Source organism: Acipenser ruthenus, chromosome 29, assembly GCF_902713425.1.
Source record: "Acipenser ruthenus chromosome 29, fAciRut3.2 maternal haplotype, whole genome shotgun sequence".
Taxonomy (NCBI): domain Eukaryota; kingdom Metazoa; phylum Chordata; class Actinopteri; order Acipenseriformes; family Acipenseridae; genus Acipenser; species Acipenser ruthenus.
The window spans coordinates 19748597-19775449 of NC_081217.1; the positions used below are offsets into that span (position 1 = coordinate 19748597).

Here is a 26853-nt window from a genome sequence, read left to right on the forward strand (position 1 = left end):
AAAAAAAGAACACTGCAGGGTGACCTTGAAGCAATTTTTTCCAATGTTTTCCAGTCCCAGAAATCTTGGGGATGTGTTTAATCAACCAAAGATTGAAGGTATTCATGACCAATCCATGAATGGCATCACATAGGTATAGCTGTATTTATCTGATGCACTTGGGGATAAGGCAGACATTGAATTAAAGGACATAACCGTGCTTTTCATTACTTATCTCAGTGTCGTTTTGATATCTTGTTTTATTTTCTTATCACAAGGGGGGAGGGGGGGGGGGGGGGTAAGTGATCAAATGGTATATAAGGAGCTCTTCGAATACCGCCAGACACTTTCTGAATCCATCAATTCTGAATCCATCAGAAGCAAGATGAAGTGGGCTGTTGTTCTTTGCGCTTTGGTCGCTCTTTCCGAGTGCATCCACAAGTAAGTAGTTCATAAAGTCTTCTTTTATTCTCGTGCAAGATAGCTGCAACTCATGGTTGGGAGCTAAGAACATTTTTGAATGTCACAATTAGAATAGCTCACTGCAGGCGGATAAATCAGATTTACAAGACTGGTAGGTGGCAGAGAATTCAAAAACAGCAAACAGCTCTACATCCATGGATAATTCAATTACCTTATATAGATAATTAAGCCTTTTTAAAATGTGTTAGAAGGCATTGCAGAGCTGTAAAGCATGGATGCCAACCACAGAGCATGAAAACGAGTGAGATTTGAAATAAATAATAAAACTTCTGGCTATATGAATATAGTCTGGTACCGTGCTATCTGAGGGAGAGACACAGAGATTAACAAGATGCTTTACTTCTGTTTCAGGATTCCTCTTTATAAGGGGAAATCTGCCAGGGAGACTCTGGAAGAACAAGGCTTGCTGGAAGAATACTTGAAGACCCACACGTACAACCCAACTATCAAATTCAACCCAGTCTTGGCCCAGACCTCAGATGAGCCCCTCACCAACGATATGGATGTATGTTTTATTTTTCTGTATTTTATAAGAGCTAGTCCATTAACTATGCCTCCTCTTTACATCATCATCCTCAGTACAGTATGATACATTTCTAAACCCTGATACCTGTCCTTACGTGCCCTTCTCACTACACAGCTGTCCTATTATGGGGTCATCTCCATTGGAACCCCACCCCAGTCCTTCAAGGTCATTTTTGACACTGGATCTTCCAACCTCTGGGTGCCCTCTGTCTATTGCAACAGCTACGCCTGCAGTAAGTGAATCCAGAGAGCCTTAATTTGATTGAGCACATGGGAGGTTGTTCACTGGAACTCATGTTAATGTATTTATGTTTTCTGCTAGGCAACCACAACAAGTTCAACCCAAGCCAGTCTTCCACCTACCGTTCTACCTCCCAGACCGTCTCCATCCAGTATGGCACTGGAGCCATGACTGGTATCCTGGGATACGACACTGTGACTGTGAGTATACTCTGAACTAATTTCAGTTAATTGACTGGTTTTCTTAGCTCTCCTTTTGTAAAATGCATGTTTATTAACTTACACCGGTCACCCCCATCCCCAGGTTGGCGGTATTGTTGACAATAACCAGATCTTCGGCCTGAGCGAGACTGAGCCTGGCAGCTTCCTCTACTATGTCGTCTTCGATGGAATCCTTGGGCTCGCCTACCCCTCCATCTCCTCCTCTGGAGCCACCCCAGTTTTTGACAACATGATGAACCAGGGTCTGGTGTCTCAGGATCTCTTCTCCTTCTACCTGAGCCGGTGAGTGCTTGCTGTTTAACATCCCTTTCACTGAACATGCAGACACTAAACATTACATTTCCATCTGTGCAGTGGTGTAGTGGTAAAAAAAAAATTAAAAAGTACCGGAGCAATCCCAATGAGAATCAACTGAATAGTTAAAGAGATATTAATTAATTAAACTAGACAGTGTTAGATTGCGTGGACACACTGTTTGACAGAAGTAGGCTATGTGTAAATACTTTTGTAAATTGTTCAGTTAACAAGCAGTCTTTATTAATTGTTATCATCCTGTTGTTTCAGACAAAAATTCGAACAAGGAAATATTTTAAATACATTTATTAATTATTTTAAATATTTGCAATTGAGAAACATGGGACTGAAAAAGTGTCCAGTCCGCTCCGGCGCCACTAGACCACTGCATCTGTGCAGATGGACAGCACTATCTAAACTCAATAAGAACGCCCACCGACACATGACCTATCTGATTTACAAGGGCCAACACTTTGTATAAAGGGAGCCTAAGTTGCCTCACATACATACCATACAAAAAAATTACATGCATGGGTATAGGTTTTAACATTTCATTTCTGTCTTCTTTGATCTCAACAATTGTCTTTCCTTCCCTCTTTAGCGATGGCCAGGCCGGCAGTGTGGTGACTTTTGGTGGCATTGACCCATCCTACTACACTGGACAAATCTACTGGCTTCCAGTCACTTCTCAGACCTACTGGGAGATCACTATGGACCAGTAAGTCAACACTATTTCATCTCTTTTAACCATGTAGAGGTTATTTGGTAGCTCTGCTGTTTGAGGTCAGTTCAGAGTTGGTACATCCTCAATAGAACTCTCAGGTTACTAAATACTGTCTTGGCTTAACTACATATTTGAGATTCAGACATGTATACAATGTCTCAAATTTATATAAAGAGTGATTTTTGTGAAAATAAACCACACCTACAATGCTGATAAACTACAGTAGCATGAAATTGAAATCAGAGTCTCTAAAGTAACCATTGTTTTCATTCTAGATTTGTATTATTCTCCTTTTACCACAATGGTTGAAATTGCACTGTGATGAACAGTGTATATATATTGTATTTAGATTTATTAGTCACAATAGAAACTTTAATATAATAAATAATAAAGAAATAAATGCAAAAAGAAAAAAAAACTAATATGAAGAACAGCTTTAACAATAACTGATATTCAAATGGAGTTGTGGACATTATATAAAGCATTGCCTAGGATAATGAAAACCATTTTTATTTTGTAATGCAGAGTTACAGTTAATGGCCAAACCGTTGCCTGTTCTGGTGGCTGCCGTGGTATTATTGACACTGGTACCTCTCTGGTTGTTGGCCCTACCAATGACATCAACAACATTCAGGCCTGGGTGGGTGCCACCACCAACCAAAATGGACAGGTAAGCGGTGAAATAAATAAAAAAAAATCTATGATATTAATTAATGAATAGTGAATTAAGATTAGGGTTTGGGGTGGGTGGTTAATTCACGCTGGATCTAAAACATCAATGTGAACAAACTAGGTCTATTATAACAGAATTATCCATTAGGAAGGCACTTTCTTTAACACCCTTGTTCTTTTTGTCTTTACAGTCCACTGTGAACTGCAACAGCATTGGCAGTATGCCTGAGGTCGTCTTCACCATCAATGGAATTAATTTCCCTCTGCCTTCTTCTGCCTACGTTTCCCAGGTACAGAATCACAGAAAGCTGCATTTCTTGCTAATAAAATAATAAACCCATATTAGCAGTTGCTCTGTAGGTGGTGCAACACTGACCCTGATGTGTTTAAGCTCTGCACCTTAAGCGGTAAGGTCTTCCCATTCACCTTGACCTTCCCATTGATGTGGGATGTCATTTTAAAGCTATGAAAGACCTTTTAAGGCCCGATCTGGGTGGAGCCTTCTTAGAATTAGAATTCAGGAAACGTGACCTTGGATTCGGATCTAAATCAGACCTCAGAAGCTCTGCAGAGTTGGGAGTTATCTGGTTACTACTTTAGCCTTCAAACAACATCACATGTGATTGCAACACACATGCTCTGAAACATCTTGAAGGGTTTCTGCTTCACAGTGTGTGTTTCATGGCTGTATTTCTGCCCCTCTTACAGAGAAGCTCTGGCTGCTCTACTGGCTTCAGTGGAAGCAGCGACCAGCTCTGGATCCTGGGTGATGTCTTCATCAGGGAGTACTACGCCATCTTCGACAGGAGCAACAACATGATCGGGCTGGCCCAGGCTGTTTAAACTAAACATCTACAAGCCATTTTCAAGTGATGTTCTGCTATCATCGCTGTCCCTAAAGTATAGATTTGTAAAAAACACCAACTAGTATTGTATTAATATGTATACCGTTCCAAAATAAATAACACATTAGACATACAATGTAATAATAACCGTATAATAAACTGTTCACGGCATTGCAAAATGTGTTTGACTTTTTTTGTTCATTTAGTAAACTTGGTTAAAATCTGTATGAACCCCAGAAGAATCCAACCTATATTTAACATTATGCTAAGCTTTCTACTGTATGAAACAAAATCATCGACCCAACATGTTTTTATGGGAGAATGCACTTTATGTATGTTAAACCTTGTGTGCCAAGGTTTAACATACATATAATGCCTTACTTATCTTAGATAATGGATAATTCATTCTTAAATGTTTTACCTATAGAGACCATATATTTAAGTATATAAAGACCACCTCTTGTGAATATACCAATTTTAGACAGACCCTCAATCATAAAAAAACAAGTTTATCAGCAGAACAATGTTTTGCGTTTCTTATACAGTTTGCAGATATTTTAATGCTGGTATGCTTTTGAAATTTGTTATATGTCATGCATTACGAAATATCATAACAAAGTAAATCTACAAATTTAGACAATCTTCAAATTTTGCAACAAAAAATATCCTAAAAACAAAAAAAATCTATTGTAAAATCCTATGCTTTGTGCGTATTGTGGCTTCCAATAATTTTATGATCTTGAATAATGGTTGCAAAACTGCATAAACTTTAAATACATTTTTAACATTTAAACAGAAATGTCCCATTCCTAGTTGACCTCCACAACCAGCTATCTAGGGGACATCTATAACTTCAGTGAAAGAGTTGAGTTTATCAGCCTTAGTCCACAATAGGTTAGGAAAGTTATAGAAGGTCAAGACTCAACCTTGAAGGACGTCACACAGGTGGGACTGCCAGAGCTTCAGTCCTCTTTGTCTAAAGCAGGGGTTATCTGGAGCACTTTGAGATAAGGACCCTTAGGCTTCTTCAACACTGACATTTAAGAAAAGGCTTATTCAAACTCCATTTTTATTCCATTACATATCTTTGCCTCTTTCAAAATTTTGTTTTCAATTTTCTTATCACACTGATAGAGAATGGGGAGAGTGAAGTGGCCAACTGATATATAAGGATCCTCAGGATACTCAGGATCCATCTGTAACAGTTTCTAAGAATCTTCGAAGCAGAAGGAAGCAAGATGAAGTGGGCTGTCGTTCTCTTTGAGGTTTTGGTGTTTTTCAAGCCAACCACAAGACATTCGACCCAAGCAAGTCCTTCACCTTCATGTCTACCTCTAGGACTGTCGCCATCCAGTACGGTACTGGAGCCATGACTGGCATCCTGGGATACGACACTGTGACTGTGAGTATGCTCTTTGAACACCAGGATGCCTTTCTGAAAACAGCAGTGAATTCAGATTTACTTTTCTTTTTAATCCAGTCCAGTTCCATTTTAAGTCAGCACTATTCAATTCTGAGATTAATATTTTAATTAAGGCGCAACTGAAAAATACCAAAAAGACTAATTACCAACATCCATATTTCAGAATCAATACTCGCAAACGGTATTGTTATAAGCTTATTACGTATTTCCACCCCCAAGATTGGCAGCATTGTTGACAAGAGCCAGGTCTTTGGATTGAGTGAGACTGAGCCTGGCAGCTTCCTCTACTATGTTGCATTCGATGGAATCCTTGGGCTTGCCTACCCCTCCATCTCCTCCTCTGGAGCCACCCCAGTGTTTGACAACATCATGAACCAGGGTCTGGTGTCTCAGGATCTCTTCTCCTTCTACCTGAGCCGGTGAGTATTCACAGCTCAGAATTATCTTCCTTACTGTACCCATAGAGCAATAAGAAGAAAAAAAAATCATAAAGGTTTGAGCCTAGGTTTAAATACAGAAAAGTTTCCACATGTAGAATACATCTGTTTAAATCCATTTAAGTCAAATCTTAACAAACTTTTTTCCCCCTTCTGTCTTCTGTAGCGATAGCCAGGTGGGCAGTGTGGTGACTTTTGGTGGCATTGACCCATCCTACTACACTGGCAACATCAACTGGATCCCTGTCACTTCTCAGACCTACTGGGAGATCACTATGGACAAGTAAGTCAACACTTTCATCTCCATTCACAAAGCTCACGAGAGCAATATTTTCAACTTCCCTTAGCATCTCCATCAGCATCTTATCTCAGTTCCAGTGTCTTCTACTAATGCTTAACTATAGCCCTGGACAATGTAATGCATCCTAAATATTGCTCCATATTATCAAAGCTGAAGTGTAATCAGTGGTATCATCTCTGTTTTCATTGCAGCATTACTGTCAGTGGCAAAGTGGTTGCCTGTTCTAGTGGCTGCAGGGCTATTGTAGACACTGGCACCTCCCTAGTAATTGGGCCTATGCCAACATTCAGAGCTTGGTGGGTGCCTCCAGGGGACAAAATGGAGAGGTAAGAATTTTCCATTTAAATAAATGTTATTCTATAAGAAACTAAGTTATCCTATACGAAACTCAGGTCAAGTGGAGAAACATCACTGCCTTTGTTAGTGTACTGTGTCAATATAAACTATTGGATGTTTGAACTAGGCGTAGCACACTGTAATACCTATGTATTGTAGCTGTATATCCATTTGTCTTTGCAGTACACTGTGAACTGCAACAATGCCAAGAGCATGCCTGAGGTCACTTTCAATATCAATGGAGTTCCGTTCACTCTGCCTTCTACTGCCTATGTTTTCCAGGTATGCAATGAATACCTTAGCTTGAAAAGTTGTTTAATTATCCCACTTTCCTGGTAATAGTGCTGATGTGTCGCAACCCATTTCAGTTACAGCTGGGTGAGATTGAGGTACAAATTTGATTAGGGTGACAATATGGCTCCACAAGTGGGACTGTTTGGGACAGTCCCATTTTTTTAATGATACTCCCATTGCAATACATTGTGTTACTTGTAGTCCTGCACCAAAGAGTAACTTAGATGCATTAAAATATAAGTATGTCTAAAAGCTAAAATTAATTGTGCATGGTCAACAGTTTAGTAGGGAGCCTGCAAAGAACTTCCATATTGAATTATAGCAAGCACATTCTAAAAGTGTATTCTAATATTTATAACCTTACAAGACGTCTCCTTGACAGTGTGTATTTCATGGCTTCCTTACAGAGGACGCCTGGCTGCTCTTCTGGCTTTGGGCAGGACTACAATGACCTCTGGATCCTGGGAGATGTCTTCATCAGGGTATACTACTCCATCTTCGACAGGGGCAACAACAGGGTGGGACTTGCCCAGGCTGCTTAAACGAACAGCTAGCCAAAGAATAATACACCCTCCCCATTAGTGGTGAAGTGTAATCACAGGATTTCTGAGGGTGATGTTCCACCATTGATGTTTGGAAAGTACAGCCTAGCAATCAGGTTAGCAACACAATAGTCCTTTATACACACAGGTATTTTGATTTTTTTAAGAATTAATGTAACAATAAATAAGGTAACACACGTTTTAATAGTTCTTTATAGATTGTGAAGTAAAATCGGGTAATTTGTGTTTCAGAATGCAGGAAAATGGCGATTTGTAAACAATTTTCATAAGAAAATGTATTTTTTTTCACCTGCCGTCACATAATACATTGATTCTAGCATTACAACATGTGTTTGGCTTTTCCTTCTTTTGTTCACCCTGTGAACGCAAACGTCCCAAGAGAACAAACCCCAGGTTACTGTTTGCAGAAACCTGCTTCTATTTAGCAATTCTGTGTCACTCCATTACATAAGCGCACTTTCACAAATACAACAAACTTTTCACAGTTTCTGTTGAACTAAAATAATAATTTAAAGAAAGAACAAAATGTATTAAGAGTACACAATTAAAAAGCAACTATTTATACGATTGTGAATTGCATGTTACAATAAATGTTTTGTGCCTAAATAAAAAAAATAGGTGCAGACTAGTATACTTGTGCATACATCTGAAAGTTTAGTTTAGTTTAATTGTTGGATAGTCTTTAGGTGGACTCTAGGAAAGTTTTGAAGTGTATATAAGAATGTTAGAGAACCGTGTATGTTGGCTAAACATCTTGCCATACTCTCTATTAGTTTTGTAACTGTCACAATGCACAAATAATAGAGCTGGGATTTTGTGCATAAAGTTTTTTTTTCATGTTCTTCGCAAACATATGATCACTCTAGCAACGCATATCAGTCTTCTAAGAGCATTCATATGATCACTCTCGCAACGCATATCAGTCTTCTAAGAGCATCTATTGTTAGTTTTCAAGGTCAGTCATGTTAGTCTGAAGGAATTATTATTTAATTTATTTTAACTACACTGATCCAACACCAAATCAGTCATGATTAAACCAACATGTATTCCGTAGGAATAGGTTAAGTTTGGCAAAAATAAACATATTTGGTTATTTATTTATTTCTGTTGGCTATTTATGCGAATTACTGTGTGTGAATTGAAAATAAATGTAATTAAAAAAAGACAACAGACAAAAACACTTTTTTTTATAATGTTTTATGGGCTTTACTTGAATATATGACAGGGGAAACAATACATTTCTTTTTTTTATAAATATCATATACATATTTATAAAGTCAATTACAGCTTAAACAGAAGTTTTCCTATAATCTGCACCTCCTAACCTCCCTCTCTCGATGGACCTATTCTGCACAACAGGTTTGGATGGCCGATCTGTCGAGCATTGACTATAACTGGCATTAATTATGTACATAGTAAAACAAACCATATACATTATTAACAATTGATATTGGGACAATAATACTTAAAGAACTAGCTGACCATCTACAAATTCACAGCCTTGGCCAGTCCGATTCTGTTGTTGCCTCTGTCGAAGATGGAGAACCACTCCCTGATGAAGACATCTCCCAGGATCCAGAGCTGGTCATTACCGTTCTGACCAAAGCCAGTAGTGCAGCTCGAGCCCTCCTGTGACCAAACAAAAATAAATCAAAACCCACCAAACACAAGCTGCCCAGCAAAAACTGTTCAAAGAGCCTCAAAATATGCCAGCTCCATACTATATCCATTATCTCACAGCCAAATGCTGTCCAGGCTCACAGTATAATAATGCAGTTTCCTAAAACATAATGTGTACCCTGCTGTGATCACCAGTGACATCCTTGTGAATAACTACAACCGTTGGCTAGGTTCTCAGATCCATTTACTCTAAATCATCAGTTAAAAGGAAAAGCCCACACAATGAAATGACCAAACCAGAAGTAAACAACTCAGGCAGTCTTAAGCTGTTTCTTATTTGTTTTAGAATTTTTAATAGTTTTGAGAAGACACTACTATAGTAATAATAATTGTTAGCACTATCCTCCTCCTCCAGTAAAATAAATAAATGATTAGGCAGTCTAACAGATGGTTGGCGAACACCCTGTGTGGTTGGTTCAGTATGTTTACTCTAAGGTTTGATCCTATGACCTTCTGGCTCTGAGCCGGGCTGTGCTCTGTTGACTGTGGAAACATTTCTTTGAATAGTTCTGTACCTGGGAAACGTAAGCTGATGGAGGCAGAGAGAACTGATATCCGTTGATCTTGAAGGTGACATCCGGCATGCTTCCAAGGCTATTGCAGTTCACTATACTCTGCTAAGATCAAGAACAATGAGTCCAATTATTTTTCCCCTCATCGCAGCAATTCCCCACACAGCTCAGGAGAGCTGAAGGTTCAGTGGGCGTCCTCCGATCCCACCACCAAGCCATTCCTATTACACCCAGGAACTTGAGAACTGGGTCAGCAAGCTACCGGCCTCTGGAGGACAAAGGCCAGCCCTGCAGGTGTCTGCCTGAGCTCACAAGGTGTCTGGTCGGTAGGGTGCGCTGGAGCGCAATAAGGAGAAACTGGCCTTGCTGGTTTTGCCTCCCTAACCCGCAAGATCACCAGAGCCAATGCCCAGCAAAGACCACCGACTTTGCACAGCCAGGACACAAATCTGTGCTCCCCTGACTGTATGACTCACCCTGCAGACCATGCAGCCTTGCTTTTATCAGGTGGAGCTTTGTTTTTGTTTTAAATAACATTTATAAACATTTCATAAAGACAAGTCTTACCAGTCCATATTGTCCCTCAGTGGCACCAATATAAGCAAGAATATTGTTGATGTCACTGGTAGGGCCAACAACACGAGAGGTACCAGTGTCCACAATAGCCCGGCAACCAGAGGCACAGGCAACCACATTACCATTGATGGTGACGCTGAAACACAAAACCAATTTGTTAACAACAAATTACAAAAATGATTCACTGTAGATGCAGAAACCTTATTAGTGGATGCAAATAAAAATGCAGCAACAGTAAAGTATTCAAAGCTGTTTTTCATAGTTGATTATTTTTGGCAATTTCAACCATTTTGGTAAAACAATGGTTATATTAGGGACTGAATTCAATTTCTTACTGCTGTAGTTACTCAACATTGTAGGTGTGATTCTACTCTACACGGTTAATGGGGATGACAAAGCTTCAAGAGTGTTGACTTACCTCTCCATAGTGGTCTCCCAGTAGGTCTGAGAAGTGACTGGAAGCCAGTAGATTTGTCCAGTGTAGTAGGATGGGTCAATGCCACCGAAAGTCACTAGGCTGCCTTCCTGGCCATCGCTAAAGAAAATAAAAAAATTTAGGTAAACCTTCTGTGCAGCAAGGTAGTAAATGGAAACTCTCTAAACAAAATGAGTTACAGAGAGGACAGAAATAATAGCTCTTTTAGGCTTTATAAAGTTGAATATCGTTTTTTACTGTATGTATCTTGTTGCTATCGAACACTCACCGGCTTAAGTAGAAGGAGAACAAGTCCTGGGAAACTAGACCTTCAGCCATCATGTTGTCAAACACAGGGGTGGCACCAGAGGCTGATATAGATGGGTAAGACAGGCCCAGGATCCCATCAGATACTGAGTAGTAGAGGAAATCGCCAGGCTCAGTCTTGCTCAGGCCAAAGATCTGGTTGGTGTCAACGATGCCAGCAACCTTGGTAAAATATAAATTAAAAAATCACTATAATTTTATAGCTTAGGAAAATAGTGTATGACAGGAGAGAGGTAGAAGTCTTAAAGAGTATAACTCCTGTGATAATTCCAGGGACTAGCTGACATCCCAGGTAAGTAAGTAAGTTTATTTATTTATATAGCGCCTTTCATACAACAGTATCTCAAAGCGCTTTACAAGTCAATAAAACAAAAAATAATTACAATAAAATTAATTAATACAATTAAAAAACATGAACGTGAAAAAGTTCAAATAAAATAAATTAAAATGTATAAAATGCTAGTCTAAAAAAGTGAGTTTTTAATCTCGATGTAAAATTATTAAGTGATTCTGCATCTCTAATGTCAGATGGCAGTTTATTCCATAATCTGGGAGCATTGTAACTAGAGGCTCTCTCTCCTTTCCTTTTTGTCTTTATCTGTGAGTGGGACAGAAGACCAGAATCAGCCGACCTTAAAGCACGTCCAGGTACATACAGGGACAAAAGCTCTTTTAGATAATCAGGTGCCAAGCCATACAGTGCCAGACCAGGTGACTTTTATTCTATCGTTGAAGACTGACCCGCATGTGAAGTCAACCATTTAACTCATGACTCGTTGGATGAACCTGATTGTTATTCTATAAGAATTACTGATTTTATAAGGGATCCTTTCTGGGTTACTCAGCCTCCAGTCCCGAAGGTATTCCAGGTGTCAGAGCAGTAAATATTCTGAGTTCAGAAAGTATACTCACAGTCACAGTGTCGTATCCCAGGAGGCCAGTCATGCTGCCAGTGCCGTACTGGATGGCCACAGTTTGGGAGGTAGAACGGTAGGTGGAGGATAGGTTTGGGTTGAATTTATTGTGGTTAGCTGGAAAGAAAACACCAATATCTTCATCAAGTTAGATCCCTCTACACAATATGGGTCCTCTGATGTCTCTATCCTCTTTTTGTGGAATGGAGAAGGACGCTTTACTTACAGCAGGCATTGCTGTTGCAGTAGATGGAAGGAACCCAGAGGTTGGCAGATCCGGTGTCAAAGACGACCTTGAAGGACTGGGGAGGGGTTCCAATGGAGATGACCCCATAGTAGGAGATCTGTGTGGTAAAGTGCAATTGACAATATTGACATGGGTGTAGAGATATACTTCATGGGTACTAATTTGAAGAACAGAAATGGGGTGCATGTTACACATGCCCAGGACCCTGGATCATTGTGTACATATAAACAAAAAAACTCTTACGTCCATGTCATTCGTAAGGGACTCATCTGATTGCACTGCGAAATTTGGGTTGAATTTGGCACTTGGGTTGTAGGGGTACCTCAGTAAAAAGTCTTCCAGCAGCCCATTCTCTTCCAGTGCCTTCCTAACGGACTTCCCCTTCCTCAGAGGAACCCTGAAACAAAAGCAAATAGCCCTGTAACATCTGCAAACGTTGAGCTTAAAAAACTAAAAACACTGAAAGAAAGAGTTATTTTATGACATGGTTTATGGCAATTTGTGAAGTTCAACCAACAACATCTAAGCAGCCATGATTCCAGCAATCAAACTTTTCCATAAAAGGAAAAAAAGTTGTACGTAGTTTACCCTGTGCTTCACGACTTTTCCCCAAACCCTTTCACCCATCTAAAAATCTTCAACCCTTCATCCTCTGTTTTTAACCCAAGCTACCTCACATCAAATGCAAGGTCCAGAACCAAAGGCTCCAGGAACATCTGCACTATCTTAGGAGAATCTACAGGTCCTGTTCACCTAATCTTAACTGTACTCACACTTTTACCCATCAGGACGATTTAAATACTGCTTTGTATACGACAATCTGCAAATGAAATTCAAAAGAAAAAGACTTTAAGTTCTTGCCTGTGCAGGCACTCGGAAAGAGCGACCAAAGCACACAGAAAAACAGCCCACTTCATCTTCGTTGCTACGGTTTCGTATTGCAGGTTCAGAGAAACAGTGGCAGAACCGACCCAAGCAGTTCCTTATATACCCGTAGCACTGTCTCTCCACACGCTATTGTCTGAGATTGAGATACTGCAGATAATAATTGATTTCCTGAAATGAAATGTGATAAAAGAGCTTATGCAGGTATCTCAGATAACTTCTGACCGGTGAAAGAGAAACAAGCACTGGTGATAGGTACAGTATAGACATGGAAAATGGGTTCAGGGAGGAGGGCTCGACTGATTTTGACCAATTGCTGCAAAGCATAAAAACAACTCATTCTTTGTTTGAAGGTACAATTTAGTTTAACTTATCAAGCAGCCCAAGATAATTGGGATTGGAATTGGAATCCGATGTAGATACTGTAGAGGGCAAGTTAGTTAAATGGGATAATGTTATGCAGTGTAACAAGCTGATTGTATTTGTATACTCATTCAAGGTCACAGGCTACATTGTGCAGGATTTAGTCCTGCAATGGTTGCATGTGTAGGCCTAACAATTCCAATCAGGAGCAGTCCATAACAAAATGTCTCTGAAGTGAGAAGCACAATACAATTATGAATGCAGATATTTGGGGGTTTTGAGCTGTGTTTCCTACATGTAAGTTGAGGTCAACGGTCATTTAAGTATGTTACGTGATTGTATTCAATTGTGGGCTGTAGAGGCTATAACTAAATTTCAATTCTAATTATTAAGGAATTTAAGAAATAGTATATATTTTTTTACAGTACATAAATCCTTCGTGATATGAAAGCTCACCTCACCTTTTAGGTAGCTTTAATAGGCATTAACCTTGTAATAATTATGTACATTTTCTGTTTGTGTAGTTAGTCTCGTAGCAAAAGCAGTGAGGATTCTTTCAGGCAATTATTATTATTATTATTATTATTATTTCTTCTGTCGAAAACCCAAAGCAAATTTAAAAACTTCATATTGATGTTTCTGAGAATACCTTTATAGGTATTAAGTGATTTTGTTATCTACACAGATTTATATGTTTCGAGGGGACCTCTTGGCATGCTGACACGGTATAGCCAAAATACGCTCCCTTGTACTGGAACGGTGGGCTTGTTCTTACATGCTGAGAATTTGGGCTTCATGTAATGTTTCTGTGTAGGCCAACATGTTGAAGTACTTTACGAGAGCGACCAAATGTTAAAAACTAAAAGTTAATATCTTTAAAGTGGTTAAAACATTCATACGTTCTTTATTAGTATTCTAGTTTGTTTACATTTGCTAGCCTAGAGTTTGATCGAAGTTCAATGTAATGGAGCACTGTGCCTTTAAGAAATGAATAATTTGAACAGAAGTAGGTGATGTCACAGGTGACGTGCGAGTATGTCCATGGACTTAAAAATAAAAGTGTACTGTAGTTGTAGCTTACTACAAAGATAAGAAATAACAGAAAATATATCTAAAAAGCTTTACCATCACTGAAAGAGACACTGCTCCACGCAAAGCTTTCCATGAGTAGAAAAGAGTTTATTGTTTGTACGTATTAAAGAAATAATACGTATTGCTTTAATAACGTTTAACTCAAACTGTGGCAAAAAAAAGTAGTAGGCTAAAGACGGAAACGGTCTTGTGCGTGTTTCGTTTAAGGGTGCAACAAACACAACATATATTATGATAATAGGAATAATACATATAATATTTGATACTGTAAATTATTCATTTTAAATGATTCAGTGTTGTGTGCCAGTGTTCGATATATGAGGTTAGTGGAGCGTCTTGAGGCATGTACTGTTTTTTTTGTGCAAATATCAGGATGTTTAGTGTTATTTTTTTTATTATTTGCTTAATACTCGATAGCTTTTGAGAACTTCGAAGTTGACTATAAAATCCGGTCCTGCGAAAGTCTTGCGATGTGATTTATAGCTGGAATTGAGTAGATTTGATTGGGTGATAGCAAACCACTCCCCCTTCTCAACCCACTTGTAGTCAACAAGCGATAGCTGCTTTTTGAAGAGCGAGAAGGGCTTGTTTTGGTTCCGCGAGATTTCGCTTGGAATTTTTCTTGTGTTTTATTACCGCGAATGCTTTCGCGTCCTCGTTCGCTAAGTGATAACTTTGATTTGGTCCAGCCCTGAGTGTAACTTGACCTCTGGGTTGTGTACAAACATGAGGAACTAAGCAAAAGCTAAAATAGTTATACAGTCATCCTACTTTAACGGAAGAACTTCCCTCCCACTGATACACACACATTGCCTTTTGTTGGAAATGTTAACCAGCAATAAGTAGAAATGTAATTATAATTGTGATACGTCTATCCATAGACTAAAAACGTGGGGGTGTTATTGCAATTATATGTCAATAAGATGTGGAATGTTTTGTGGGTTTTGTACCAAAGAAGAATGAGAAATCCTGTTACTATTCAGACACTTTTATTATAGAGTGCTATCATGTAACTAAAAAACAGAGAGGACAATGACTTTTTTTTTTATAAGTTTTATTTTGTTTATTTTGGTAATTAAGAAGAAAATATCCTTGATGACATTTTAGATTGTAGAAAAAAAAGAAAATGAGAAGAAGGAATGAAAGACAGGTGGGATGCTTTATAGAAGAGAGGAATGATAGAGTCAAGGTGAGCAGCTTGGAGCTGTTTACACAGCCTGGGCAAGCCCAACCATGTTGTTGGTCCTGTCGAAGATGGAGTAGTACTCCCTGATGAAGACATCGCCCAGGATCCAGAGATCTCCTTGAGCTGTTGGGAGTGACATGGACTGGAAGCCACTGGTGCATTGGCCATTGATCTGTAAAAACAGAGAAGAGTTTCAATTATCGTAAAACTGCTAGGGAGTGGGGGCTTCCATGCAGATGCAAGCAGCAGATCCTTTAAGGACATCATGATTTCATAAAACGTTAATAAGCTCCTTTCTTGAATTATATTAGCGTGAATGGAGAAAAATGCAAACATATCCATAGGTATTACCCGAAAATACATATTTATGGAAATATCATATATCCATCCATACAACTGGCCACATATTGATACCTGTCTGACGTAGGCTGCTGCAGGCAGGGTGTATGGGATGCCATTGATGGTGACGACAACCTGGGGCATGCTGGGGATGTTCTGGCAGTTGATGAGGTACTGTGAAGGGAAGGGATGAAATGTAAGAGAACGCTGGTGAAAACTCTTATGTAAAAAGGTTGCATTCTGAACTTTATTGCTGTATTACTGAACACTTTACAAGCCTGTGCGTGGCATTGTTAGCTGAAATGAAGGAACGTTTGCAAGACTCACCTCATTGTTACTGTTCACGGCACCAATCCATTGCTGAATAGAGGAAATTTCAGTGGGAGGTCCAGCGATTAGCGAGGTTCCAGAATCAACAATAGCCTGGCAGCCTTGGGAACAAGCCACCACCTGACCATTGATCATGATACTGGAAGACAAGACAGGCGAGTTCTCTTATCAGGCAGTTTAGCATGAAACATGGGATCATCCCCTATGAGTAAGGGTTGCAACCTAATGAATTTTGTTGTAAATCCAGATAACACTAGCCCTGTAAGCATTAAGCACAGTTCCAACTTGTGCATTTCCCTGGCATTGCCTTTCTCATGCAGCAAGAGCCAACTTTATGTGCAGTTCTCTAAAGAGGTAGACGACTCCTTACGTCCAAGTCCTCCACAAAACAAATTTCCAATATGTAAGGGCTTGTGCATTAAACCAGGGAACTGTGCCAGCTTGCTCTATGAAGAAAGCTGTTTCCATTGCATCTGTGCATCTCATCTAGCCTTTATCTCTCAGCACACTAAATACACTCCAGTGACCGTCCTAAGTGGTCAGTGTGTCTATCTACTGCTGTTTGGGATCCTTGATCTACACACAGTACCTGACAGGTAGGACTACATCACAAGTAGTAAGAACTCCCTTACTTGTCCACAGCGATCTGCCAGTACCCCTGGTAGGTAACGGGGACCCAGTTGATCTGGCCGGTATAGTAAGACTCGTCAATCCCTCCGAATAATACAACACTGCCAGTAGCCCCATTGCTAGAACAGGTATAGAAAGACATCAGCAGTGTGCACCCTTCAGGCAAACACAAAAATCCCTTAAAAACAGAACACATACACTTCTGGAACAGTGTTGAGCTATGCAGCATTTTGGTGTGAACATCGATGCCATGTTATGGAGCGATATGTGCAACAAAGGGCTACAGAATAGATATGGCAAATGAAAGCTATATCAACTAAAGCAATATTAGCATAAAAGATTCATTATTTTGCATCCGATTCACTATTTGCAAGCAGATGTGCATGCAATACAAATTGAATAGTGTAAATACCGTATGATACAATTAATTTCCTTGTTGTTTCCTAAGGCTTGCACTGGCAGTGCATACGCACTTGCTGGCAACATGTGATTGTGAATGGCTTACCGGCTCAGGTAGATGGAGAAGAGATCCTGAGACACCAGCCCCTGGTTCATCATGTTGTCAAACACTGGGGTGGCTCCAGAGGAGGAGATGGAGGGGTAGGAGAGCCCGAGGATGCCGTCGAAGGGGCTGTAGTACAAGAAGGAGCCGGGCTCCGTCTCACTCAGACCAAACATCTGGTTGGGGTCGATAATACCGCCGATCTGTGAACAAAGACAAAGGTTCAATATGATTGATTTCACAAGCTTATTTAGTCATTCTGGATATCCACCGCATTCTTTTTGGAAAAATCGGACCAGACTAAAGAGCAAATGTGTATTACCAAACTATCTATAATGTATGGTGTGGCAGGGTGGAGGTCCTGCCGGGGTAACATGTGGGCGTGTGTCGGGATTATTGGATTGGCAGGGAGGGGGTTACATTCCTGTTTGTTTGTTGCTGTGTTTTGTTTGTTGTTTTTGTGTTATTGAAAGTGTGTAACAGCGCTTAAACTGCAGCTTTGTGTGTCTGAGTCTCTCTCCTTGACAGTAACAAGCCTTGCCAGCGATGCCACCCTGTCACAATGGTTATATATGTTGCCATCATGATGTTACTATAACATGTATTGGTTTTCCCAGTGGGTAACAGGCTATACTCACAGTCACGGTGTCGTATGCCAGGAAGCCAGTCATGCTGCCAGTGCCGTACGAGATAGAGAGGGCAGTGTTGAGGGCCCGGTATGTGGAGGACAGGGATGGATTGTACTTGTTGTGGTTAGCTTAAAACAAAAAGACGACACATCAATTAGATGGGAATGCTTTATATTAATCATAGCTAGCAACAATGACCTAAAACATACAACTAAATCATTTTGTATTATGACATGGTATTACCCTAGCCTTAATCCTTGTGTAATTATTATTTACATTCAACAGAGACAATTACAGTAGCTAAAGTATATGTTACAATGGCCTTTCCGTTAACTACAAAAGCAAGATATAGTCCGGTCGGCTAACTTGAAATCATTCATCCTTGTAGTTCTTATGAGGAGGTCAATTGGATTGGTTACTTACAGCAGGCATAGCTGCTACAGTATACAGAGGGCACCCAGAGGTTGGCAGAGCCAGTGTCAAGAAGGACTTTGAATGATTGGGGTGGGGTTCCAATGGAGATGGCTCCATAGTACTCAATCTGGAAGAATGCAAATGGGTACATTCATATGATATCTGTCATAAGACTCTCTACAAAGTTATTCTAAATCATCCTAAACCATTGGGAGCAATATTGACCACTGCTTATCATTATTATTATTTTTTAGAAGAAATTGACTTTACCTTACACTTGTTTTAAAATAGGGCGCTCATATTGCATAGTGATTGTGACACGATGTGGACGCACTTCAACTAAAGGCACATTAACTACACAGCTGCACTGCACTGCACGTTTGCTACATTATTTAATGAATGTTCTTCCAACAAACTTCTTACATGATTATGAAAATAAATGTATGGAGTTCCGTGCACACTGTCCCTGCATTGTGTGCTAAGTGCATGCAGTAAATATTACTAAATGGCACATACAGTGTCAGGAAATCAGCTACAAAGACAAACAAAATGTTTGTAAAACACTTACATCCAAGTCGTTATACATGGGCTCAGCGAATGACTGAGCGTACAAGTTATACTTAGAGGCCAGATTTTGAGGATTTTTCTTCAAGAATTCCTCCAACAGTCCCTTTTCTTTGAGAGCAGTCCTCATGGACTTCCCTTTCATCAGGGGCACCCTAAAGGAAAACAGATTAATTCATGTAATATTTAACATATTTCAAATGGGCTAAACCCAACGCAGTGGGGTTTGAGAAGCAGGCACCATAGGTTTGGTAACCTAGGTTGAGTAAGTATCTCTTTCAGAATGAATTCCAGAAATTGAAATTATGTTTCAAGTTGTATGCGCAAAACAAAACATACGAAAAAAGTTTACAGTTAAGAGCCATTATTTCGAAATACTAAAACACGTCAATGACTGTTTGATTTGAAGGGTTTTTTCTCTCAATGTTTCTTTTAGTATTTCTGTATTTAGCTCGACAGATACTTTTATGAGTCGAAACATTTGTCAAAGAATTTTTACTTTTAGTAGATGATAAAACCCTGCAACAACTATTGAAAACCAAGCTTTTCTGGGGTTTTTTTGATAACCATCACAAGCTCTTTCTCCTTACCTGGTCAAGCATTCGGACAGGGCGACCAAGCCCAGCAAAACGATTGCCCACTTCATCTTGTTGAGCGGTCAGCAGACTCTGTGAAGCTCGCTGTTCATTTTGAAAACCCAAGGAGTTCCTTTTATACCCCACCAACAGTGTGAACCTCTGACCTCTTTAAAACTCAAATAGGAGCGTTCCACAGTGGAATAAGGTACAGTGTGATACTGAATGATTGTTGTTTCAATAGTTAACCCTCATCAAAAAGGATGACCTTGCCAAGAAAGCTTATCAATGTTTGTGCCCAGAACAAATTACCCTGTACAATACAACACATCAGGATAAGCAGGTCCTATCAAGGAAAGAGAACACTGTCAATATTTTATAACAGATGTATAATTGCAGATTACACAACATAAGTGCTGTTCCAAAATAAATGAATTGTGATTAAGTGCAGAATGAGCATTAGCAGATATCTGTGAACAACGGAATCTATGGTTGAAAATGTTACATAAAATCCAACTCAGAAGTTTCACTTAAGTGTGTCTGAGCTGCTTGCTACTAGTTTTGTCAGATTTTCTATTTGTCACGTTGACAGACATTTTCTCCACATATGCCCTTTCTACATCAGGGTCCAGTTGCTTAAAACACCTTGTGCTAGATTTTCAAAGCTATTTACCCCTAATCGGCATTTTTCGCAATGGAAAAAAAAAATTCTAAAACTAATACGAAATAACTTGATGCTTCAGTCAAGGCCTTGAAATAAAAGTCTTAGTTGTTTATTTCTAGTTTGGTAACTTTATTGGCCACATTTCTTTGTGAAATATGCTAATTAAGATTTGGAGCTAATAGCTGTGAGAATTTAGCCCCTGAAGTATGAAGTTTGTATAACACATTTAGGGATCTAACACTTAAGGGGAAATGCTTCATATATGGAGTTTTGATATGAAGTATCTAATAATGAAGTCTGAATGATTTTATCTGGAGCCCCTTTGGTTTCATATTAGACCCATTACATTATAAAGAAATCCCTGTGTATAAAAATGGGTTTAACAGAACCCCCCCCCCAAAAAATAAGAGTTCCAGAGCAAGGCCAAAGGTTCTTTATAGAACGTCAGGTAGGGACCCTCTTTTTTAAGATAGTTGGGAATAAAGGGAGAAACAGCATTCATTAGCAAAAGGCCGTTGACATTCCCATGCAGGGATGTTTGAGAGGATTTGAAACATCATAATTTTTATTTTTTTCTTGGAAATCACTGACATGAAAATCCATTAGCTAGATGGTATTTAAATAAAGCAGGGCGGACAAGGTCATGCCGAGAACAAACACCAGAGGTTATTGGAACTGTTTAATATTCCATTAAGATCTAGATATACAGCGTATTGTTTAGGTTATAAGTGTTTCCGTGCTCTTAATGAGAGAGATTGCATTGTGAATGTAAATATTAGACAGCAGTGTTCTCCTCAAACGTAAAGACTTTGACCTCTGCTTGCAATCTTAATCTTTCATGGCAGACTCGTGCCCATGCCCCAGGTAAAACACATGAATGTAAACTTTAAAACACGTGCTTTTATTTTAAAAGCGTGCCACCTGCTGGACACCTTGTGCAATGCAACAATATGCAGGTGAGTCAGAAACGAGTCACGATTACAGACAATAATGAGGAACTGGACTCGGCTGTATTGCACGAAAGTTATTTGTGTATTCGTATATTTCCAGTAGACACAATGGAAGTCAATATGTCGATTCAGTGCGTCCTTTTTTATTCACAAGGAGAATGCCGCCCCCTCGTGGTTTTATGCAGTAATTCTGAGCGCTTCTGTTTGCAATGTGTTGCTTTGTGTTTTGTGCTGCTAGAGACGCTGCGATTTTACAGGATGAAAGGTAGCTGCTATGCCAAAATGAAGAATAAATAAATAAACGAATACATACATTAATAAAGAAATACATGTCTATATATGTATTCATTTATCCATTTATTTATTTATTTATTTATTTAGACATAAAATATCCTCCATAACCGAAATTATGATTTAATACAGTATATATTTTTTTTAAAATAGGCTACATTAAAATAGGCGCTCTTTAACATTACGTTTTTTTTCTCTTTGTCCTAATGTACTTTCAATCCCACCTGTCCATTGACAGAAATCCTGAAATGACTTAAAAACGGTCATTTTCGTCATTAACAGTAGGTTTCTCATTTAAATACTGAATAGTTATTCAGCCACCTTTTTGTAAATCGCACCCATGCCACCTGTCAGAAAACAGTAGAAAAGCGTGTCATTTCATGATGGAAACAACGTTAAGAGTCGGGTTAAAACAGACGGGGACAGCGAGTTTCGGACTGTCGGAAGGCATTTTTGATATTGAGGGCCGCTATCTCTAAATCCTGACATTTATAAACGTTGCACCTGTGTGCTGTAATTATGTTTATAATAAACCCCACACTGTGCTATGTGTTATTACCATCGTTGTCCATCTATGAACAAGTATGTTCTCCGTCACGTATGCGGTGAGCTTCTAAGAATAGGTGTCAGTCTTGTGACCTGACAGATTTCTGACTGAGAACGTCATGTAACTTTTAGAACCCCTGGACGCATTCTTTCTTCTCTGGTTCCACAGTCTCGCAGGCGCACTTTTATGAATGAGTAACAGCTGTTGTAATGACTAATTGGGACTGGAAAGGGTGGAATGTTTAACAGTGCATAATTTCATGACATCACGAGCAGGGGGTGGGCCGCCAGACAGCAGGGGGGAGAGAGAGAGAGGGGAGCGCCGGGCATGTATAAACATATCCAGGCGATCGGAAGATACAGAGACGTTTTGGTCGTATTAATAATAATAATAATAATAATAATAATAATAATAATAATCAGTGCTTCAGGAGTTTTAGATTTATTTTGAAAATTGGAATAAAAATATTTTAAAAATAAAAATCCATTATTTGGAATCCTTCAGTCAGATTAGTAGTATGTAATAGAATGCATTGGAATGTATCATAACACAGGACATGCATGCACGCTGTGAATAGAAGCATGAGCCGTGCATGCTTCTAAACCCAAGGAGACAGGCACATACATGACACGTTGAGTAACGCTGTGTTTTGAAAGTGCTTGATGAGATACATTAGAATGATGAACACCCAGAAGGTGCTGAAAGAAGGATTTCTGGAGAAACGAAGCAACGGACTCCTGCAGCTGTGGAAAAGAAAGCACTGCGTTCTGACAGAGGATGGGATCCGGCTGCATGACTGGAAGCGAAGTGAGGGCAGCGGCAGCGGCGGAGACTCCGGGTTCAGGTCGGGCGGCTTCCGTTCGCGGTCCTCTTCTAGTAAGACCAAGGAGCTTCGTTTCGAGCGCATGGCCACGGTGGACTGTGTCGAATACAAGCGAGAGCTGGTTTATTTCACTGTGGTGATGGCCGGGGGAAAGGAGATAGACTTCAGATGCCAGCAGGAGGGTACTGCCTGGAACGCGGAGATAGCTCTGGGTTTGGTCCGGTTTAAAAACCTCCTGGCGGTGCAATCGGGCAGAACCAGCCACCTGGCACACCTGGGCAGCACCGGGGAAGAAGAGGCGCTGGAATCCTGACGAAAGACTGGACAGCAGTGATAGGTGAGCTAAGGTACGCTTTTTTTTTCTTTCTTGGTTTTCTTTAAAGGCTCCCACCTTTCGAAGGGGGTGAGACTTGAATAGAAATTGTTTAAAATGTTTGCAAATTTAAGTGTTTTCCAATTACTAAATCCTTGAACTCCTCAATATTTGGTGCCTTAAGCCGTCATTCATTTCATAGCTCCGCAGTGGTTATTTTTAATCTATTGTAAAACATCATATAAAACAGTACTGTTCTGTACTGTTAGCCCCCCCCCCCCCCCGCTCGAGTACCCTCAGGCATTAATTACCATAACCCTTTCTGAGTTTCTGCAGTAGCAATCAAACTCTGATTCTTGATAGCGGTTCTTCTTCTTCTTATTACTTCCATATGTGTTGTGCAATGTAAAATGCAATCTGAATATTAAAAACTCAGCCGACAGTGATATTTGATGACAGATTTGGGATCTATATTGTACTGGTTAGCGTTCCCACCCCTTCCATTTTCATGATGTGTAGTGCTGTCTGTAAAGCAAGTCTATCTCTGAGTACTGAACACATGAATGTTCTTATACCACATCTCCAGAGATCTACAGATAGAATATCAGTACTTCTATCGCGTGTTGTTATGTGTGGACCAGGTTATATATACACACGCGCTCCAATTTCATTGCTTCCCTTTTAGCGATGGTGCCCCTGAACAAAGGTTAAATGTTCTTCTGAAAGAATATCTTTTAATAGTTGCATTGCCCCATTGGACTTGGAATTATCTTCAATGTACTGACTTCCCATTAAAAATCGTTTTATTTTTTATTTTTTATTAAATCTTCAGTGTTTGTAGTATGATGAATGCATGCCACAATCACAGCAACATTACTGTGCAAGAACTTCACAAATAACCTGACCAAATACCGCTGGCTCCTACCCAGGCAATTTTATCAATTAAGAGTTCATTAACACTGCCTTGCAGTGGGTGAATCCTATAAAAAAACACTGCTATTAATAACTATTGGATAGACACACATTCATTATTTTCTATCTCTTGTTTCCATCTTTTCACAGATTGAAAACGGTCCACAGTCCTCTTTTTTTGTAAGAAGTGAAGATGTCAATTTCCTACGACTGCAGGATTAAAACTATTCAAGAATCGTTAAAACAAATAAAATATATTAAAACAAAATCTATCAACGTCTTACTGATGCCCGGATCAATACCCCTGGACACCCTGGAACCACCTCTTCCCAATACCTCCAGTAAGCCAGCCTCAGGATGCAGTACCACTCTGCTCTCTTTAACCTCAGTCTAAATGATGCATATCACCATTAATCTGTACCTGAAAGCATATTGACTTTTTACAGGTGTTGCTGAGTTCTGCATGAAGTGTTGCAGTGCCAAAATTTGAAAATCCCTGCAGTTATTTTGTAATGTTTGATCTAGTTTTAAATTTAGATTCTCTTGTTAAATTCGTTCAGATTCTTGCATGCTTTTTCCTCTACATTTAACAGGTGGCAGAGTGAGTTAATGAACCAGCATCTTACCATTACCTTAGCTCTCTATGAACACAACTTTGCTGTCTGTGAACAGTTCACACCCCAGTACCACCAGGCAATTGTGTTGCTTTGCTTTGCTCTGAGCTGCTCCCTAACCCCTAATAGAAAGGGTTCCTCCTGGCGTGAGCAAGCCTAAAGCTACAGCGGTAGCCAAAATCAGCTGTACACCTATCTCGGGACTGTCGCAGTGCGGTAACACAAAAATGTTGCAGTTTTGCAATCCTGTTTTCTTCTCACCGGCATTGAATCAGCTGCACTTCATTAGTTCTGCCACCAGGTGACAAAATAAAGCAGAAAATGCATTAAACAAAACAGCAGGGTGCGCTGTGGACTTCAGCTGATTGGAGATCCAGTTACTTTAGGCTCCAAGATGCTTTAACCAAAGATTGTACATTTGCACAGAGCACCTGCGGGCTGAGTACAGGAAAGCATAGCGACACCTGCTGGAGGTGCAATGCACTTCTGTGACTCAAGCAGACTTGCTGGATGTCACGGTGAATGCAACAGGCTTACCCTTGCATGGCTGATTTGCAGTGCAAATTGAATGTATATTGACATGCATTCTGTAATCTCCTTGTTGCAAGTCATTCAGGAGGAGCAAGACAAGAAGATCTTCCAGACTTTGTACCCAAGGCTGCAAAAGATTAATGATGTCTCAAAAAGACTCTTGGGACAGTCTGGAGAACAGGTTTTGGTGCAGATTCCCACCCCCCAACTTCCCAGAAGCGGTAAACGTTGAGTATCCCCTAAACATGTAAACACCTTGCAGACTTGCTGAATCAGTGCCACCCTGGCTGCCCATGGTCACCCCGCATCCTATTGAGAGTGTTATGGCAGGTGTTTCTAATTTTATGTCCAATCCTGCACACGCCACCTATCCTCACATTACCTCAGTGAAGTATTTACAGAGAAGTAAGTTAGGCTTTCAAATGATGGGAGGATCCAAAGATTACTGAAGATCAGCTTCGCTCACAGTATTACTGACCTAGAAAATAAAAACAATGTCTTCTTGTCTGAGACAGGCATGTCGTTTCTATATTTAAACACTTGACATGTTTGATGGCTGGGATTCAGATTCCAAATCTAGTCCCATGACCTTTTGACTAATCTATTGACCATTGTTAATGACTGTCCTTCCAGAAGAGCTAGATAGATTCCATTGGGATGCCACAATACCACCAAATGTATTACTCTGAAGAACCCTTAGACAACCACAGCATCACCAGCAAAGGCAATACAAAAAAAACTGCTCAGTGCTATTGTACAATAGCACACAGTTCATACCATTATGATACTAGTGGTATATAAAAAAAAGAATGTTACCAATGTGGTATCTACCAGTGACTGAGCTGCAGCATTTGTACTGCCATTCTCCCATAGCACAGAATCATAGCGTTGATGTTAATGCCGTTGCAAAACTAAAGATTTTTAGAGACTGCAGCTTTTCTACAGCAGTCAATGCAATCACAAGACACTAGAGCCAGATTTCTCAAGATATTGACATCAAAGTGCAATTTGCAAAATGAAAGTGTTAATGTTATAAAAGTAGTTTAAAGCGATGTACAGCAGGCATACCTCTGATTCCTGAAACAGACCTTCCGAGTGTTATTCGTATCGTAGTTTAGCACTTTGTTGATAAAATCAACCACAACAGAGGGGCATCTGAATAATATTGTAGGTTTTCTTAATAGGTAAAAGTGTCATTATTATTTGAATGTGGTTATGTCATTTTGAGCATCTACTGTGTTGTAGCACAGGACCATTTAGCTGACAAATAGAAGTCATTTTGCACAGGAAATGCAGCTAATATTGATTAAATGAGACTTTTAAGAAACACTGTTTAATAAGTTAAAGGTTTGAGAATAGGGGATCCAGTATTCTTGCCATTGTAGTTCATCGTGCTTTTGGTTCTGTATTCTAATATGTATCCCGAGTTCATTGTGTTATATCTCTGTAACCTTCAAACACTTTGTTTTGAATTCTTACAATGTCTTAATTTGAAACATCTTTGTTTCTGTAATGTAATAAAGCCTGTTTTAAGTTCTTTTCAATTTCACAATGAAGGTATGCCATTCTCCTCTCCTCTCAATATCTTTAAACTCTAACACTAGTTAGATTACCTTACAGTACCATTAGATAGTTAAGGATTTGTGATGAACAGCTGGTAATAATTAAGGCTGTATTTATTTCATGGTTA

General features: G+C 39.6%; 3 protein-coding genes and 1 pseudogene across 4 annotated transcripts; 2 read left to right on the forward strand and 2 right to left on the reverse strand.

Annotated features, from left to right (window-relative positions):
• The first annotated feature begins 347 nt into the window (after positions 1 to 347).
• On the forward strand, positions 348 to 7663 carry LOC117435817 (pepsin A-like; annotated as a pseudogene).
• A 1006-nt stretch (positions 7664 to 8669) lies between these two features.
• Positions 8670 to 12926, reverse strand: LOC117426729 (pepsin A-like). The gene is made up of 9 exons (XM_034044643.2): positions 12883 to 12926; positions 12253 to 12427; positions 11989 to 12106; positions 11761 to 11879; positions 10811 to 11010; positions 10525 to 10641; positions 10098 to 10242; positions 9534 to 9632; positions 8670 to 8967 (listed from the first exon to the last, which is right to left on the reverse strand). The coding sequence occupies exons 1-9, from the start codon at positions 12924 to 12926 to the stop codon at positions 8824 to 8826; spliced, it is 1161 nt and encodes a 386-aa protein (XP_033900534.1). The 3' UTR covers positions 8670 to 8823.
• A 2499-nt stretch (positions 12927 to 15425) lies between these two features.
• LOC117966027 (pepsin A-like) lies at positions 15426 to 19635 on the reverse strand. The gene is made up of 9 exons (XM_034911349.2): positions 19534 to 19635; positions 18948 to 19098; positions 18389 to 18506; positions 17975 to 18093; positions 17340 to 17539; positions 16837 to 16953; positions 16202 to 16343; positions 15950 to 16048; positions 15426 to 15707 (listed from the first exon to the last, which is right to left on the reverse strand). Exons 1-9 carry the CDS (start codon positions 19587 to 19589, stop codon positions 15558 to 15560), a joined length of 1152 nt encoding a protein of 383 aa, XP_034767240.2. The 5' UTR covers positions 19590 to 19635; the 3' UTR covers positions 15426 to 15557.
• Positions 19636 to 22298: 2663 nt separating this feature from the next.
• LOC117966007 (pleckstrin homology-like domain family A member 3) lies at positions 22299 to 26715 on the forward strand. Of its 2 annotated transcripts, none has more exons than XM_034911265.2 (2): positions 22299 to 23140; positions 24169 to 26715. In XM_034911265.2, the coding sequence occupies exon 1, from the start codon at positions 22633 to 22635 to the stop codon at positions 23104 to 23106; it is 474 nt and encodes a 157-aa protein (XP_034767156.1). In that variant the 5' UTR covers positions 22299 to 22632; the 3' UTR covers positions 23107 to 23140; positions 24169 to 26715. The 2 variants fall into 2 exon arrangements, with proteins under 2 accessions (XP_034767156.1, XP_034767155.1); XM_034911264.2 differs by having other exon boundaries at positions 22299 to 23130.
• The last annotated feature ends 138 nt before the right edge of the window (positions 26716 to 26853 follow it).